Genomic DNA, 19,217 nt, shown 5'->3' with positions numbered 1-19,217 from the left:
TCATTGTAGGGTTTCGGTAGCAAAAATACCCTGATATACTCTGATCCTTTGGCAGACCCGCCTCACTAAATGCAAGTATCGGAATTCGCGAACGTTTTAAAAACAATGAAAGTTCCGCATGACGAACGTGAAGACTAGCACAGTTCCATTCAATGAGAAAAGGTAAGTGTCGTTCTTTGGCTTTAGAGCTAGGTTAACAATTTGAAGAGTCAGCCATGACACGGTTGCAGGTTTCGTGTCATCTCTACTATGGCTGGTTGTAGAAACATAGCTCCTTGGAGTATGGTCTTGAAAATACCTGCCGGTAGGATAGCGAAGAATTTCGGCAATACAGAAAAAATGAAACTTACTATGTCTCCAATCGGCCATGGATCCTTGCTGAGATCTGGTAGTACTCTGAGGGGGTCTGGTATCTGTTACCACTTTGCTATATAAGTGCCTTCCCGTAGAGCACCTTGACTTGGTACTTGGGCAGCGGGTGCATTCGCTGTTTTTGGGGAAGATGTTACCATGTCGTTGGTCTCTAAAGAAGCTTCCTTCTGCTGTACCATGGTTGAAGTTGGGCTTGCTCTCTGTTTTTTCGCCTTGTACTTTGGAGGTCGGTAGCGTGTGTCCACCTCAACGGTGACTTCATCCTCCTTATGAGCTGTGCTCGATGACGGCATACCGCGCTCAACAATTTCACCTTCTGTGCTTTTGATAGGATCTGGGCCGCGGACAAAAAGCTTCTCCTTGGCAAGCGCCTGGAGTCTTGCCTTAGAATTAACATAATCGGCTGGATGGTTCCCACCACAGTTGGAACATTTGACAGGTGATTCGCCTTTGCAGTCCTTTATGGAGTGAGTCCCACTACAATGCTTGCATTTCGCATTTCCCTTGCAATATTTAACCACATGGCCCAACGCTTGGCAATTGAAACACCTTGGTGGCGCTTCAACATAGTCGACCACTTCATGTCGAGTAAAGCCAAGGCTTACCTTGGTAGGGCGTTCCGTATTTGGGCGAAAAGTGATCACGACTCGATCCGTTGGTTTGGCTGCTTCACCGGGCTGGCCATATCTCTGGTAGAGACGACGAGCTGCGATGACGCCAATGGCTTCAAGAAATTCTGTCAACTGTGAGTTTGAGTACCAGTCAGGAACTCCCTCGATAAGTCCATTGTTTTGCATATATGCCTTGGGGATATTGGCCAGAACTGCGATTTCTCCTATAGAGTGAATCTTCAACAGTCGGTTAACTGTTGCCGGCTCCGTTACGTCGACGAGGAGTCCTCCTTTAGCAGTGAAGTGATGGCGAACAAAAGATGCGCCAGCGGCTGCCTTCAGTTCTTCACTTAGCTTGAGGGGGTTAAGGTGATGAAACGGCTGGATTCTTTTGTTGGAGTCAGCAGCACGGGTATACCTGTTGTCCTCTTTCGACGATGTTGGACAAGGGTAAAACCATCGTCGTCATCGTCTGCCTGGGGTTCTTTCCTTGCATCACCGTTTTTGATGGACAGCTTCGCTGGTGTTGTCTCTGAATGCACGAAGTCATCCTGATCGTCGAATCGCTTTTCCCCATGTAAATAAGCTCGCTTACTTGTTAAGGTGGCACTGCTTGTGGTGTGCTTTTCAGCGGCCAGCTCTTGGTCATCCATTGGGTCGGTCTCCAGCGAGGTCATATGTCCAAATTGAAGTTTTTATTTCTTTCGGATCAACCGAAAGGGAAACAGAGACTAAAGGCAGAAAATGCCTAACGAAGGTCTCTGTCCCCTTTGCAGTTCGTACATACGGTACACAGTATAGTATACACTCATGCAGCTGCAGAACAATCAGCAATTCAAATTATGTCATAGCTTTATAACACATCATCATGAGGATCGCAACTAGTAATATATATTATGAAGGAAACTTTTTCACAAGTTCAGAGATAAAAACCATCAAATTGTACATGTATAAAAATGGCTATAAAACAGTGTGACTGCCCACCAAGAGTGTCCCTCAGCTTTTTTTTTTTAATTTAGAAAAGGAGTTATTAAAATCCACGAAGGCCCCAATTGAATTTAATAATTTGGTCCCCTGATAATCTTTAGTTTGCTTTCCGTAATTTGTTCGAATCTGTGGGGGTCGTCTTAAAGAGTGCCGAAAGGTGTATCTGTGCACTACATCACTTGTATTTTTATCATAAAGTTTCTCAGTTTTGATATGTTGTATTAACTTGAAATCATAAATTTGGTTAGCATTGAGTATACCGTGTTTTTTAAAAAGTGGCTCAGTTGGAAGGTCTTGCATATCTCCCGTGTAACTTTCAAATAACCGCAAAATTTTCTTCTGTAATTTAAGAATCTTATTGCAGTTTGTGAGCGTGGTGGTACACCATACTAAAATACAGTAGCATAACTTTGAGTAAAAAAGAGAGTAATAAACTTGTTTTTTTAACCATGTAGGGATCAGGTTTCTTATTTTATACAAACATCCAACTGCCTGAGAAAGCTCAGCAGTCAACTTATTTACATTCGCATTCCAGCTAAGCTCCTGGTTAAACCAAACGCTTAAAAGTTTTTGTTCGGGGACTTGCTCTATAATCGTGTTTTCGAAATACAGAGTTATTGGAGTATTATCATGTTTGTTTATTGTAGCAAAAATTATATACTTGGTTTTCTTAGAATTTAGTTGCAGTTTATTTTTATGGAGCCCCACTGCTAATTCAGCGAGATAGCTATTTGCCATTGACTCTAGGGATGCTTTGGAGGCAGAGGCGAAAAATGCGTTGGTATCATCTGCGTATATAATCAGTTCTGGAGATCTAGGAATAGCAGTAATGTCATTAATATAAAGGAGGAACGACAAGGGGCCTGGGATAGAACCTTAAGGGACACCATATTTTACTTCCAACGTGGTTGAGACAGAGTTGTTAACTTTGACAAATTGAAGGCGATTTGTTAGATAATGTTTTATTAAAGCCAAAGCTACTCCTCGTATTCCGTACAGTTCAAGTTTACTTAACAACATTTGGTGTTGAATCGTGTCGAATGCTTTTTTAAACTCTATAAAAACTACCAGTGTGTATACTTTATTTTCCATGTTATATATTATTTTATCTTTCGTCTCAACAAGTGCCTGCTCTGATGATTTGCCCTTTTGGAAACCATACTGTGAATTGTTTATGACATCATGCTTTAAAAAAAATTATATAATCGGCTTTGTATAACTCCCTGAAATATTTTCGAAAATATTGGCAAGACTGATATAGGTCTATAATTTTGTAGATACGGTTTCCCTCCTTTAAAGACAGGGGTAACTAGCAATTTTTAGGGGGTCTGGGAATATACCCGATTCTAGAGTACAATTTATTATATGGGATAAGATGTTACTTTTGATTTTAGAAACATATTTAATGGGAGTGGGTTTTATTTCATCTAAGCCAGGGGCTACATTATTTTTTATCTTGCTTATACGACCTTCTATTTCTTGTGGGGTGGTTGGTGATAACATTATCGAATTGGTTATAGAATCCGTGGTCATCATGCCACCGCGTAAGGGCTCATTGTCGGATTCTAAACGTGCACCAACATTTACGAAACACTCGTTCATCGAATTACATAGTTCTATACCGCTCACATGATTCCCATCAATAATCACGTGATTTATATCCCGGGAATGACTATGCTTATTTGTTAAGGTGTTTACGGCTTCCCCTATCTTCTTGGGGTCACTCTGAACGAGATAAAACAGGTGCATGTAGTATTCTTGTTTGGCATTTTTTAAATCAGAGGTTAGTTTGTTTCTATATTTCTTGAATGCAGCAAGAGGTTCTTGGTCTTTACACTTACGAAAGTCGTGGTACATTTTATTTTTTTCTTTAACGCGTGTGTATAAATCGGGAGTCATTCAAGGTTTGCGAAATTTATTTCTCCGCTTGTTAATCTGTCTCAGTGGGAAAGCTCTGTCGTAACAATGCAGAAATTTTTTTAGGAAACTGGCGTACGCAAGTTTCGGGCTTTCTTCTAAATATTCACTGTTCCAGTCCGTGAGATAAATGTTGTCGTGAAATTAGTGGTCTAGGTACCCAGTTTGACCCAGGACGGGATCTTCTGGGCGTCGAGTAGTCCGGTTGTATAAACAGAGCCCCGGAGAAGGTGGAAACAAAGGATGCAGTCTCCAAACTTGCCAGAAAATCAAGGAGCCGTTGTCAAGAACAACCTCGACATTGACCACTTCTTTTTCTTTCCCATATGATTAAAGTGACAGTGAAAAAAATTTACAGTGAAAAAATTAAGAAAGAAGAGAAAAAGCAAGGTAAATCAAATTAAGAATATCCAAGGAAAATATTTTATGTACTTTAATTCGCTTGATGACAAAGTCACCGATGAAGCACTGATGCAGGCGTCTCCTTTGGTTGATATGACTTTAGCCTCGAAAATCTTGCGAGTTCGCTTATCTAACCACTTCCTCAGAATCCTTGTGCTGGACAGTAGCGGGGCGCATCCACAGTTCCTCACATGTAGGGCGAGATGCCTCGACGGAGAGGAGTTTAGAGATACCGCATGCTCTCTGAGCCTTACGTCGATACGTCTTCCGGACTGTCTCACATAAACCTTCCCACAGGTAAAACGTCAGTTGCGAGTAAGCGCTTGTCCTGTGTAGTCTCCCTCTTGTCCTTGTCTTTCGCGCTTTTTATTTTCATAATGCATGTTTATCCAACCAGGCCAACAAATCATTTTGCCTAGTCTTCTAGGTGTTATTACTTACACCGTCCATGCGTCAGTAGTGGTCTCGAAGCGACATCAAATTACGTTGCGGGACCAGCCTTGTCACGATGTGGGATGTCACGATTCCGAGGGCTAGTCGTAGGAGTTGCGGTAAAAACGAGCGAACGCCAACGCCACTGTCGTCGCGGCCTTCAAGCTTGCGGTTGCGTCCGTTGACTGTCGAGCGAAGAGCGAAACACAGCTGAGGGCGTCTGCCGTATGCGCCACCACTGTTGTGCCACCGTCAGTATCGTGACGGGCAATGACATTTCCATGGCGTCATCAGGCGAAAGTCGAGGGACCACATTTGAGGATGCGGGAAACACGCTAGTCGGGGACGCGCTGCAGGCGCCATATCACAGCCTTAAAGTGTTGGTTTCTCAGGCAGCTCAGCCAGCGAACTGTAAAAGCCTGATATATTGCACGCACTCACCTCTAATGTCGACGTTGCCCATAGGCACCAAGAAGAGCGGGTGTCCCTTGGAATGGCATTCCAGCAGGCCGCCAGGGAAGTAACGCTGAATCAGCTGCACGACGCGTAACAGCAACGAAGCTACCGTGGGACGTCTGAAGGACACTGCGCGTCTCAAAACTAACCTCGCCCGGCTGGTAATCCTCCAAGATGCTGCTCATTCCGTTCTTTGACCTCCACTCGACGTCCTGCGGTAGCGCGTGCGGCCCCAGTGAGAAAGCGATCACTTAGAACTCTACGTGGTTGCATAGACGGCCATTAAAATTTTCAGAACGCCCTTCAGTGGCAAGTGTTAGAAAACTGACCAAGATTGTTCAGGGCAAGTCTACCTGCTTGAAAAGGAACACCAAAAGTATTTAGACTTTGTTAAATAGTGCTCACACAAGCCTTTCATGCTTATCGTTCAAGGAAATCCGGTTTGTTTTCGCAGTTTCATTTTGGCAAAACCTAAAACAGATAGAAGCAAAGAGCATAAATGATATGAGGCTTTCTTATTTCTACTTGCCCACATTTTTCTTTTATCTGAATTGTCGCATCTGAAGACATCCGCATTTTTTGCTTCTGAGGCAGTATTGTAATAACGAAAAAACAGAAGCTCGATAACATATTCCGATTGCAAATTGATATAGCTGAGATTATTGTATGGCATTTATAGGTTATTGAGAATAGAGCCTATGGTCGAGCGAGTTCCAGTAAAATGAGCCAAAATAATTGGTGGTTGCAGGTTCTAAACGTTTTATGGAATATGCATTTACGGTGTGGATTTTACCTTGGTAAAGTTTTAAGCCGTAGTTTCCTTGTTTTTTTTTTTGTTTGTTTGAAAATTTAACACAGCATAGACTTTTTCGATAACGAGCTCCAACACAAAACACACTACGCAGAAGCCCGAAATAATACTTGTTACGCCATCTCCCAATAGGAGCAGGAAGTTGACGACTCTTTTGCTTGCTTTCGACCGATTGCGTGCTTATTTCGGCGGTGCATTTTACGGGGTGAATTCACCACTATATTACTTAATGGAAACTTGATTTGGCTGCATGGGCACGATGATTTTGTAGCTCATCTTGCTGCTAGTCCCTACATTCATTCATAACAGCAGCTGCAGCTGACCAGCAGAGTCAGTCATTTTGAAGCATCTCTCATTGGCGTCTTTATTGCTGTGGGATTCTATGTGCCGCGTACACGAGAAAAGAAAGCCGTATATGTCGTCCCCCGTGCATACATTTTGCATCACAGACAGCCCAAGCTCCGCAAGAACGTGACGGTAGCGGTTGCGACCGAACACGAAATATTGACAACAGGACGTCGCCTGTATCAAAGGGTACTTGTGAGAAAACAAAATTTATGAATGAGCCCCCTGCCGCTAGCGTCACTATCTGACTGAGTTTTGGCTTTCAGCGTAGTTTACTCGTACTTACGAGGGCCGAAAACCATGGTTATTTTTTCTCATGAACGACCGTTATGTTTGCTGGATTATACCTTTCTGAGTCTTTCCACGCTGCTCTCTTCGTGACGTCATACGCCTGGGGAGACAGTATATATTCGCGACTCCAGCAAAACGGACGCCGCCAAGCGGGAAAACCGGGAACCAGTCGGTCCAGGTCGCTCCGCGCCCCGCCGCGTCTCTGATGGCTTTTGCGGACACCTGCTGTCGGCGCGGGGGCGAGCAATGTAATTTGACGAAGGTCCGAAAATTTCTTAAGTTTGCCTGAGCGTTCATTAGTGTGGTGAAGCCTCAATATATTGTTTCTTTCCATCACGTGTTTGAAAGCCCGTTTACTCCACAACACACGGTCGCGTGCTTTCAATTTTTTGGATGAGGAGGAATCACGGAAAAACGTTTTGATTTCTCGTCTGTCTCTAATCACATTCAAAGTGACGACTGCTTGGTAACTGATAAGTGGTTTTCTTATAAGAGTGTAGAACAGTGGACTGAGGTCGACAGACGAAGTGTTTTACTGGAGGGAACACCAATGCTGCAGTCAAGTGAATGGGAAGGTTCGATAGCTGCTTTCCTTGAGTTTGGTTGTGCTCGATTAGATTCAAGTTAATTTGAGCCACTAACGCCGGCCGGTGCGTTGGCTATTCATTTTGGCGGCTTTTCGCCGAAAAAGACCACATTGAAGGAGTTGGGCTAATTTCGCATTTACTTGATTCAGAAAACCTGCTCGCTGCATATGATTAATGAGGGAAATTATCTGCTTTCAAAAGGTGGGGGACACATCTCGCAAAGTTAGAAGCTGTCACGTCATTAGGATTTATCGCGCCTCCAATATTTATATTATAACCCCTGTCGAAGCCAGCAGCAACATACGTCTACATTGCTCAGGTTGACCGGCCACAAAAAAATACTCATTTTATCCGTTCAGGATTCGAAGTCAAGTTCAATGCAGAGAGGTCTGAGTGAATCTCCGATGAAGACTCTCCTCAGTTTGTCCGTATTCGTCTCCGTTCTGCCGGCTAGAGCCATTTGGCTAAGTTTAAGTAGTATCTCTCTGTCTGTCAAATATACTTTTATTCAGCAGTTCACCTAATAGTTAGTCAACCAAGTTCATATTTCAACCCGAAGAATATACTAATATCGCTTTGGGGGGACCATATAGTACGTAATATAATACATAATCCGCATATTCATCAAAATGACTTCTCGATTGCTACTAAAACCTGAATTTAAATACGAGTATCAGCTGCTTAATGAAGCGCCAGCGAGTTGACATGCTCCTTGGCTCAAGAAGCGCTTGCTTAATTTTCGTAATTTTCCTGCAGCCTGTGTTCTTGACCGAGCACACGACTGGAGCTGTTTCTTGAAACGCGGAGAGGCACAAAAGCTCAATTTCGCGGACAGATAAGTCGCATGGTCGAGGCATGCGAGTTAGCTAAAAATTACTCTCGGTGGAACAATTTTGTAGCCCTCGCCGCTTTATTTAGATGATCAAAACTAATTATAGTCTATTACCGTTTCTCCGGAGCCCATAGTTTCGGTTTTGATCGAAGTCTCCGAAACGAAAGTTCGACATGAAAAGAACAAAAAACACCGGCAAAACAAAACTATGCTCGGCAAGTTTATGCGCACCGGCTACACTTAACTGTCTCAGTTCAAATACCCATAAAATTGGGCATTGAACAAAAGAAAATTTGTTAAATTGAATGCGCCACCTATTCAGGCGGCCCGGCCGAGCCGACGCGACCTGGACTCAGCCGCCATGTTTGTTTGGTGGTGGCGCCCCCTATAGGTCGCTGGAGTCGCGAATATATGTGATTTGCTTTAGGAGGACTCACCTGTCGAAACATGTCCTCGGCCTTGGACACGTCGAACTCTCGAGCTGCCGGTAGGAGAGTGAAAACGATCACCCTACCTCACACTTCAGACAATTCACGAGAAACGACACACCAAATCACCAGGACAGAATGACTCATACACATACACAGAAGGAAGGTTACACACTTATATTTCTCAGCTTGCTCCATATATAAGCGAACAACCAACTAGCTCAGCTTCAAGCTGTCACAGGATGACGCGCTGGTGGATGAAATTAGTGATTATTAAAGTAGTTTAACAACGTAACTGCAGGATGGCTGGTCGTGAATCTCAAATCGGAAACTTGGGACACCAAAGCCGCACAGTCACACTTCTCATACATTAGAAACGACACGGTGTTGACAACAGACATGATGACGGAATCACCTAGAGCATGTTCGAAACATGTTGTACGTTTGTGTGCTCCAAACATGTCTACAGACAGTTTACGTATAACCAATGTGACAGGGCCGCTATCCAAGAAAGATATGCACCTGTCTGCAGGCTGTCTTTTTGTATCCTCTACATCCGAGTAGTTGCCCTACTGACGGATAGAGAGCGCTCACGGACTCGCCGCCACCATTAGGTTCCTTCAATTTTGTTGGTTTCGGTTTCAACGTGCACGCGGCTGCTGTATGGCTGTTTTATGCAGTTTTCGCCTTGTTTTGTAATAAAAATGTGCCCCTACAGTGCACTACCAATAAAACTTGCGCTGAGCCAATTTCAAAACCGATCTGAGTATAAATTGCGTTTTTTTTATTTGTTTACGACCCCACTTTAAGAAATGCCTCCGCGTCTACATGGTGTCACAAAAGAAAATTTACACGATCTTTTGTACTGCAAAAATAAAATAGAATCGCCAAACGCTCATTCTCCGCCCAAAGGTAGAGCTAAAGGTCACAACCAGATGCGAAAGTTTCAGCCCGATCCGATAAGTTAATCAAAAGTTATAAGTGATTTTCTAAAAATTTGAATGGGAAAATGGAGCCCATTTTTGCCCGTTTTCGGTTTCTGGTGCCATAGAGCCCCATGTGTTTGAAAACTCCGTCGGCCGCCATTTTCCCATTGAAATTTTCAGAAAATCACTAATAACTTTTGATTAAGTTATCGGATCTGGCTGAATTCAAATAGGTATAGCAGATGCAAGTATCGGATGACACTTTATGGAGTACGGCAAAAGACGTGGCGAAACGAGACCGAAGACACAAATGCTATGCATCCGCCATGGTGCGGAGGGGAGAGCGGAGCGACGAGTTGAGGCAAACTTATGGCATTAGCGTCACGTGATTCCAATACGGCAGCTTCCATGCGATTGTTGGGCGAAAAGACCTATAATGTGCTAGCTGTGCGGCCGCGGCTTTAGACACAAGCAAGAAGTCCTATGACTGTTAACACTTGAAAGGTATCCTCAGGCATAAACTGCCTCAGGTTGAGAAGAAAACAGTTTAAATTTTTGCTTCAGCTGAGCTCGTCAAAGTGCACTGATATTACGGACAGTACAAGAAGAAAAATAGGTTGACAGTTCTTACAGACATGCATTTTAATGCCGGCATTTTTTTTAACCACTCCGTGAAATTTCTTGTCGTTGTCAATGTATAGTTTTTCCGCCTTTCGCTAATATCCGCGCTCATATGCATGCATCGACTCTCTAGACTGCCAACTGTCTTCAGTAAGCATTTTTAAATGTTCCAATGAGGAGCATTGATAAATCTGATGTTTGCGTTTTCGCATTTTTGCTCTGCTGTCCTTGGCAAGCTACTATAAGCGTGTTTCGCGTGCATTCGTAGCTCGATGTATTATCCAATACATGTTTTATTCTGCCGTCAGGAATTGTTAGATAAACCACATTGCACGGTGAACGGCCACCCCCTGTGTGATGTTCAGTCGCTAAAATATAATGAATGAATAAAGAACAAGATATTCCTGTCTGATTAATTTTGGATCTCCATTTTCTAATACGCCACAGTTAGTCGCTTCCAACGCTACTATAATCCGTGTCACTAGTTTCGTCCAGTACAAACTAAGGCTACTCTAGGCGAGGGGAGAAAAGATAAGCATTAGGAAGGCTGAACAGGAGGAGAGAAAGCTCTTCTCCCCTATTTTGTTTTTTTAAACGTTTTTGCGTGATAAATTGTCAATTTTGTTCACACAACATTTTGGTCATTCTGTTTTTTTAGTAGGCGATTTTAACTTCCGTGAAAAAAATTGGAATTTATCAGCTCTTGCTTGTAGTGGAAGTTCTGGTGAGTGTCGCGATTTTTTAAGTCTCTGCCTGGATTTTAGACTTTCGCAGATGATTTCTTTCCCTACCCGTGTAACCAACACATGTTCAAATATATTAGACTTGCATTTGACTAACCATCCTAAATATATTACCTCTCTTACCGAGTTTCAAGGCACCAGGTACCACGAAGCAGTGTTCTATAACCTAGGAGTTCAAGCACCAGAGCCAAACAGGCTGACGGAGCAAATAAGGCTATATAGTAAAACAAACTACGAGCAGCTTAACCAAAATTTCTCGAGCTACTTCTCAGTCTTCCTGGAGGGTTTTAATGACAGGAATATAAATGAAAATTGGTGCCGTTTTAAAAACAAATTACTGCAACTCATTGAAGCTCATGTTCTAACTATTAACATAAGTTCCCGGTCTTCTAATCCTTGGTACTCGCACTCACTGAAAACCCTCAACAATAAGAAAAAAAAAAACAAAAAAAACGACGTTTTCTAGTAGCCAAGAAACAAGACACTGCTTTATCCTGGTCTAGATATAATGAATGTTTCACTAATTATGAAATTATGTTAGAGCAGCAGAAGCGTATATTCTACCAGGAAACCCTTCCATCTATGCTACTAAACAGCTCGCGCCAACTTCGGAATGTTGTTAATCATGCACCATACTCCCCGCTAGCGCTTATTGAGCTTATTGATGATTCTGAGAACATTATTGAGAGTAATTAATGTGCCACAGTTCTAAATCATTTATTTTCTTCCCAATTCACTGCCCACTGTCCCTTAACACAGTCCTTACTTATTACTAGCAATGTTTTACCTATGGATCCAATCTGTATTGATTTCGAAGGTACTGTTAATATTATTATGTCACTGAAAATGTCCTCTCCCTGTGGTGTCGACGGAATAAATTCTAAGGTCTTACAAAGCTGAAAATATTCCTCAAGCCTATTTTTAACAGAAAAATTTCCGGAATCAGTAGATACGGCGGCGGTTCCTGAGGATTGGAGAGTCGCCAAGGTCATCCCGGTCCACAAAGCGATGATAAAATCTTCTCCTTTACACTATAGGCCAATATCTCTAAGTTATGTACCTTCTAAAATACTCGAGCACGTAATCCACAAGCAACTATCTATCCACCTTGATTCTATCTCCCTTTTTAACGAAGCGCAGCACGGCTTCCGTAGAAGCTACTCCTGCGAAACCCAACTTCTCTGCTTAACCAACGACCTGTTCGCAAACCTTGATTCTGGCTTCTCCACTGACGCTGTATTTCTCGACTTCGCTAAAGCATTTGACAAAGTTCCGCATAACGGACTGCTTCTAAAACTATTCTCATTTAACCTCGATAATAATGTTCTCTCCTGGATTGAATCTTTTCTCTTTCAGCGTCATCAGTTTGTTTATGTTAATGATTGTTCATCTACTATAGCCCCGTAACATCTGGTGTGCCTCAGGGAACGGTGCTAGGTCCGTTACTTTTTCTCATTTACGTCAACGATCTTCCTCTTCAGGTATCTTCACCCATGTGCCTAGTTTCCGACGACTGTGTCCTTTACCGAAAAATAACATCCCTAGTGCTCGCCCTTTCTCTCGTCGCCTGGCGTTGCCTTCGCCCGCACTGCACACGACTAGTGACACGCAGTTTAGATCAAAATCAGTTGACAAGCTTCCTAGGACGCTGGGCGCCTTTTCGTGGCGTGTTCGCTCGGTGGCATTCGTTACGCTATCAGCCCACCATTTTGGGAGAAGAGGAGGAATCGGTGGAATGTTGGACGCACATTGCTTGTAGTGAAGTGTGATTCTATTGTGGTTTTCATGGTAAACAAAAAGTTAGCGCAAAAAGTGCGTCGTTCAAAAACGACCCTTCTCCAAGGCCTGTAAAGGCGTTGCCGCTGGTAAGGTAGGAGCGTTATTAGGGAGTTTTCGTAGATCGTTTCCGCTGTTCCGCAACGCTCTCCGCAACCAGCTACGCTACCCGGAACTCTACAGTCAAGGCCATCGGCGCGCCGGCGCAGTAGCGGCTGCTTCGTTGCGGAGGGCTTAGCGGGGAGGGAAACGCGGTCTACGAAAACTCCCTATTAGTTCGTACCTGCTTGCGTGTATGGAACAGAAAGTGAAAGCTGTTTACAACTCCCTGTAACGCCGAATTAGAGCGCAGCTCTTGAGGAGGAGGAGGGAAGGGTACTGGGGGGGAGGGGGTCAAGTGACCTTGGGGGGGGGTCACGTGACCTAGGGGGTCACGTGACGATGCCGATGCCGATGACGTCATCAGTAACGATGACGATGCCGATGACGTCATCAGTAACGATGACGATGCGGATACCGATGACGTCATCAGTGACGTCACTGATGACGTCATCAGTGATGATGACGATGACGATGCGGATGCCGGTGACGTCATCAGTGATGATGACGATGACAATGTGGATGCCGGTGACGTCATCAGTGACGTCACTGATGACGTCATCAGTGATGAGGGCGTCATCGCATCGTCATCGTCATCAGTGATAATGACGATGACGATGCGGATGCCGGTGACGTCATCAGTGACGTCACTGATGACGTCATCGGGGGGTCACGTGACCTCGGGGGTCACGTGACTTGGGAAGTCACGTGACTTTGGGTGTCACGTGACCTTGGGGGTCACGTGACCCTGGGGAGAGGTCGCGTGACCTTGGGGGTCACGTGACTTTGGGGTGACCTTGGGGTCATGTGACCTTGGGATGACCTTGGGGGCCACGTGACCTGGGGGTGCGTTAATTACACCGACGGCGACGCCGCTCAAGCCGGGAACGGACCCCTAAGAGCTGCGCTCTAAAAAGAACCGTTTTTAAACGGCGCTTTTCTATGGAGCTTCTTAACTGATAGACCTAACAACGTTGGCCGCTTCGGCGTGCAGTACTCACCTCGCAGCCATCGCAGCAGGAAACGGTCCGTACGCTCGCCATCAACATCCGCTATGGCAGACCGGAACTGGAAAAAAACAAGGAAAGATAGGACGTTTTGAGATACACATCCAACGCTATATTAAGATATATTAACAATGCACGTTGGCATGACGTCTTTACGGTGCACGCACGTTCCAATTAAGATGCAATAACGGTGAGAAATTGTCTAAACGCTACACACTTTTTGTGTACAGTAGACATGCTCTGCTGCTCGTGAAACGTTTGCTAGTGACTTCATATGTTTCACGTCGGACATAACTAGGAACAAATCTCTGTCTTGGATTGGTTGTAAATCCGCCATCTGCGCGAACCAGTGAACGTCAGTGGCAAAAATTTTCTATTTGGCATGCCTCGCCTCTCTTCTTGGGGTGAGTTACACATCACTTTCAATTCATTATTTTTATTTGCGACAATACAGAATTAGTGGACTTCGGTAATGATCGTTTATTCGGTCAATGATTTTTGTGCCACCTTGGTTATGCGTCACAGAACCGGATGTATTTAACTTCGCGGTACGTTTGTTCCGGCTCAACGACCGACTGAAACACAAGCCGTAATAGAGCGCTCTATAGTAATTGCGAGGCTTGTTTAGTGTTTGATTCCTTTCGACTTTGTATGTCACCATTAGCACCATCGCACTGACCCCCGACACTGACTGATGCAGTTCTACTGAGGAACTTGGGGAAAATAACACGACAGTGCCGCCCACGGACAGCTTAAATATTTTCTTTCATATTGTAGAGGCCAGTTGAAGGGAAAACCACATCTTTATGTACACAACTTGTAATTGTGTTATATGTTTATAGAACCGGATGTTAGTTAGCCCCAAATGGCGTAGGGTGTCTCAGCTGTAGATGAGCAATTTAGCCTGAGCGCAGTACAACCGCTAGCCGGGGTTATTTAACGTGCACCACGCAGTAGTTATTGTTTTTATGCACACAATTTACAAAAGAGGTTGTTGAAAAAGGAGCCGGCCAGCACTGCTCGTCGGTCGCCCCGAACGCCCGAGCTGATCTCTGTCGCGCTGCTCGACGATAGTTGCGCACGACGCAAAGCGAACCACACTTCGTGACCTTGAAAGAGTTGGACTGGAGGGGGAGGTGTGCTCATTGCCTGATTCGGCATAGTAGGCTGGAAGTAATGGTGTTGGTGTCCTTTGCTTCCCTGCATTATGACAGAAACGTCAAATGGGCATGATCCGCACGGCAGCGCTGATGCTATCAGTCGTCGGGATATAACAACTTCTCGACATATGTGCTGATGAAAATACCGTGCTTCATCTCAAGTATAACGTATCAAATTCAACCGTGATACAATTCGCGGGCACTGAGAAAAAAAAAAAAGCCCGATAGCCTCAGGTTGGGCGTTGATGTGTTACAGGTACTGAACAAGTATAAATACCTATAGGTGTTGAGTTGTCGAACGAGGCGGACTATATGAAAGGTCACTACGTCCACCTCCGTCATCCGTCATGCGGGGAGCTAACATCGTCCGTAAGCGCAGCCTATGGAGCTGTAATATATGACTGCCGGTGACGCTTCGCTGTTTGCGAGTACGCTCCCATTGGTGTACTGGAGATTCCGGCGCCGCGCCTCCACGATAAACTAGATTGGCGGCGACGCTCCGCCATTCTTGGCTCAAGTACCTCCCAGCATGCACCAGCTTGGTGAGACTTGTTCATCAAATTCAAATTCATCCAGCCCTTGACTGCATGCTGATCGCTACCACGACCTACTGTAATTCTGACTTGCCCGCAGAATAGCTACCTATGGAAGACGCTGCCGCCGATGAAGTGCGTCACTTTACCATTGGGGACGTCGGTAAAGGATTCTCTGCGAACCAAACGCGATTCCCAGCCTGTATAGCGCACAGTCCGCCCGACGCGCGGCTGGTGATGTCTGTTTTTTAAGAACACCTACAGTAGCGTGTCGCCAGCAGGCTGCAGTAGCGGTATCACGTAGCGGTGTGCCCCGCTCTCATGATTGCTTGGATCTAAACAGCGCGTTTCTCAGGCACGGAAGCGCAAGAGGTTTTTTACCCCCGACTGCTCTTTTGCCATCGTTGAAATAAGGTGCCCTCTCGTATCACCCATATATAGCCACTGCTCTTGCCACGACCAACTCTTTTTACTTACGCCCACTTTATCCGCGAGAGCCACAGCTCCCGCTTAGGTCGCACCCTGCTGTGCACTCCTCCCGAGAGATGGAGGTGCATCTCAGCTGCTCCTCCGCTGCCGTTGGCTGTTCCATGCTCTTCGGATGCCATTTACACAGGTAGTATGCTGCATTCTTTTCCGCGTTTGCTTTCGTTCTATCAAGCCGCGTGTTGCTTTAAAGCTCTTAAAGTAAAAGCATCCTCCGACCATGGCACTTATTGTAAACATATCTTGCGTTAGGAAGAAAAGGGGAGCATGGTTTCCTTAATGTAAAAATAACGTACGCGTGGCGGAGCGCTCTTCTCCCGTTTGGAGCTGACGGCGGTGTTTCAAAACTTGTAGCTATATAATCCTACAGTTATAAGCAATTGTCGTACATTTTTCACGAGGAAATGGCGGCTAACGAAGTCCGCACATACATGGTTGTGAGGCGTCTGCTACTGGCAACGAGCCCTAGGTATCACATTTGAATATGTCAGAACATCGCTTATAACTTGAAAATCAGATAAAAGTGAGTTCAGAGACTTTGAAATCTGGCTCCAACCGTTAGCGCGTAATCTATATGTACTGCGAAAAATTAAACACAGCTCTCTGTCCATCCTGGTGGGGTTCATACATGCGTCTTCCTGTCGTCGGGTTCGCCATGAATCTGGAGAACGCCGCAAGTGTTGCATTTAGTGTACACCCCAAAAGTTGGCGGTCATGCTGTACGGCTGTAACCATTAATTTATCCCCCCCATCCCCCCCCCCCCCCCCCACCCCTTTCCGCGCCCAAACATACACATTCCAAGTCCATCAGCTGACAGACTGTAAATGTGCATCCAGAGGCCTTCCAGAAAGGCGTTTTTAGATGGTGCATTGATCATGCTCAAAATTGGTGAGTGAAAATGTCTGGAAAAATGAAAAAAAAGAACCCCCCCCCCCCCCCCCCCCACATAAGAACTTCTTTCTTTTCCTATGCGCGGTTGGCAAACCGTCAGGTTGACGCTGCTACTTCCATAGGACACCACATGATACAGACTCTCTAAATATTCTTGGAGATTACCACCCTAAAGTAGACTCAGAAGATTCGAGCGTGTGTGGTACCACACACAAAGAGCAGCGTCAACCTGACCATTTGTTGTTGTTTTTTCCCGCGCATTGGGGAAAACAGGCTTTTCTTTCCCTAGGACATTTCCCCAACAACCTACAGTCACAAAATTTTAGTATGATAAAGGCAGCACCTGAAGGCCCCTTTCTGAAAACTTTCACGACACTCTGTTCCTTGGCTTGTTTATGCGATTTTTTGTACGACACCCCGTAGAGTAAAATAGACCTCAGTTCAAGTGCTGTTTTTCTTTCCATTTATCTTAAGTGGTGCTCTGATTGTAGTGTCGTTCATTCGGTGAATTTGTGTTAAATAATGAAGTGAAAGCAAACCATTCATAAGCAATTTGCGACTGCGTCGGACGCGTACAAGCCCATCACCACAGGCATTTTTAGCACGCCTTGAACAGCTGAGTTATGGCGCCATCTAGCGGGACGCCGCGAAAGTATATCGGCAGCTCATGGGACAACACTCCCCATAGGCGCGCTCCGGTCCGGGTAACATGGTCGTAGATATAGAGTTGGTCGTGGTTCTGGAAGCCGGCGCCTCTAGTGGCGAATCCGTCACGCGACCACCGGCTGACGACTCGATCCCGCGAGGCGTGCCAGGAGGCAAGCATTAGATAAGGCCGCCGCGCCTTACGCGCCTTCGATCGATATGCGAATACCCTACCCTAGTGAAAAAGCCATTCGTATGAGATTTGCCTCCTCTATACTCACAAAGCCTGGCAGTTCGATGACGGAGTCATAGAGTGCCCGGTCGCAGAATTGGAGCGCGAAGATTTGGTAGGACAGAGCATTTCTCGGGGAGCTTGTAGTCAGCGCACAGCTTTTACAGCGGCGAGGACCCGAAACATGGGTTTCAAACCCGACGAGAAAGGAAGTAGTAGCCCGAGGAACGCGAGAAGCACGAGCAGACATTCCATTGCTCGGGACAAATGTGTTTCGGCATCTCGCCGCAGCGGGGCGCCCGTTACATGCCTCTTGTGGAAAGCTATAGATTAAACAAAAGAGTTATTGCCAAAGAAAGCATTTATGACAATTCTAGGGGAAGCTCATTGCTGTTTGAGGCAAGAACGGGTGTTCTGCGAACCAGAACATACAGAGTGAAGTACCAGGAAATTGATACAGTGTGCACTGCTTGTGGAGAGGAGGACGAGACGGCTGAGCACTTGATACTCTACTGTAAAGGGCTTCACCCTATGCCTACCGAAGACAACATAGATTTAATAAAGTCATTGGGTTTTAGAGACAGCGAAGGGAGAGTGGATTTCAAGACTGTAGAGATTACCAAGCAAAGATTAAGTGAATGGTGGCAGAAATCGAGAGAAAACTAGGTATTTTCTTAATCACTGATGGCAAGGGGGTTTCATAGCCTCACTTTCTTTGCACTGCGGAGTGAATATAGATTTCACATTTAAATATTCTAAGCTTAAATGGTAAAACAAAATGGCTAGGTGGCGTAAGCTACCGCCCGCTCCAAAGGGCTCAGCCGTATTCATCCATCCATCCATCCATCCATCTTGTGGAGGGGCTTTAGCCTTGTGTCTGCTGCTCTATCTTTTCACTTTTGGTGGCCGCGTCTCGCGGCGATCTGTCAGGCTTTGTTAGTATAGAGGAGGCTATGGTATGAGAAATTTCTTGTGTCCAATAAGCATATAAGAACCATATAAGAACTTTGTAAGAATTTTATAAGATATATAAGAACTATATAAGAACATATTAAAACCATATAAGAAACTGATAAGAAACTTCTCACAAGTTTCTTATCTGTTTCTAAACAGTTATATATTGGTTCTTGTATTTTCTTAGATATCTTGTATGATTCATATATGTTTACTGGAAACAGAAATTTGTCATACAAATGAGATTTTTCAATAGGGTAGAAAACAAAAAAAAAGTCTTGATGCAGCACCATGGAGTCATAGCGTGACGAAACGCAAAGGCCGCGGCAATGTACTGCAAGATGCGCCGTGGCACATTCTTCTGTTGGCAGGTCAGGATTACAGTAGGTCGTGATCGACGAGATGATCCTAGCACATGCGTCGACGCGGCAAAAGGCGCGCGTTTCTTGGCGTGGATTTCTATCAGATTCGATGTCTGTGCCATCTACTTGAATCACTGGATTGATGTAGGCAACGAGCTGCCTGCTTCCCCGCTGTTCCCTGCTAAATTTACCCCCTAAATTTGTCAAAAAAATTTCCCGGCTAAATTTAGCGGATTATGTTTTCCCGCTAAATTTAGCGGGAAAATTGCCGTCACGTGACCTCAAAAACAATTCAATTTACCGCTAAATT

General features: G+C 44.9%; 1 protein-coding gene across 1 annotated transcript in view; it reads right to left on the bottom strand.

Moving 5' to 3' along the window:
• Positions 1-19,217, bottom strand: part of LOC8036914 (SEC14-like protein 2) — an 82,619-nt gene that overhangs the window by 32,633 nt on the left and 30,769 nt on the right. The window contains exons 2-5 of the mRNA XM_042293839.1: positions 13,638-13,704; positions 8,481-8,524; positions 5,327-5,389; positions 5,163-5,256 (exon numbers count right to left, since the gene is read on the bottom strand). Coding sequence (XP_042149773.1) covers positions 5,163-5,256; positions 5,327-5,389; positions 8,481-8,524; positions 13,638-13,704 — 268 coding nt within the window. The remainder of the gene's footprint in view (positions 1-5,162; positions 5,257-5,326; positions 5,390-8,480; positions 8,525-13,637; positions 13,705-19,217) is intronic.

This window comes from Ixodes scapularis, unplaced genomic scaffold (assembly GCF_016920785.2).
Source record: "Ixodes scapularis isolate PalLabHiFi unplaced genomic scaffold, ASM1692078v2 PGA_scaffold5__190_contigs__length_132052651, whole genome shotgun sequence".
In the NCBI taxonomy this organism is placed as follows: domain Eukaryota; kingdom Metazoa; phylum Arthropoda; class Arachnida; order Ixodida; family Ixodidae; genus Ixodes; species Ixodes scapularis.
The sequence above is the reverse complement of the archived record's forward strand: the minus strand, read 5'-3'. Positions and strand labels throughout refer to the sequence as shown.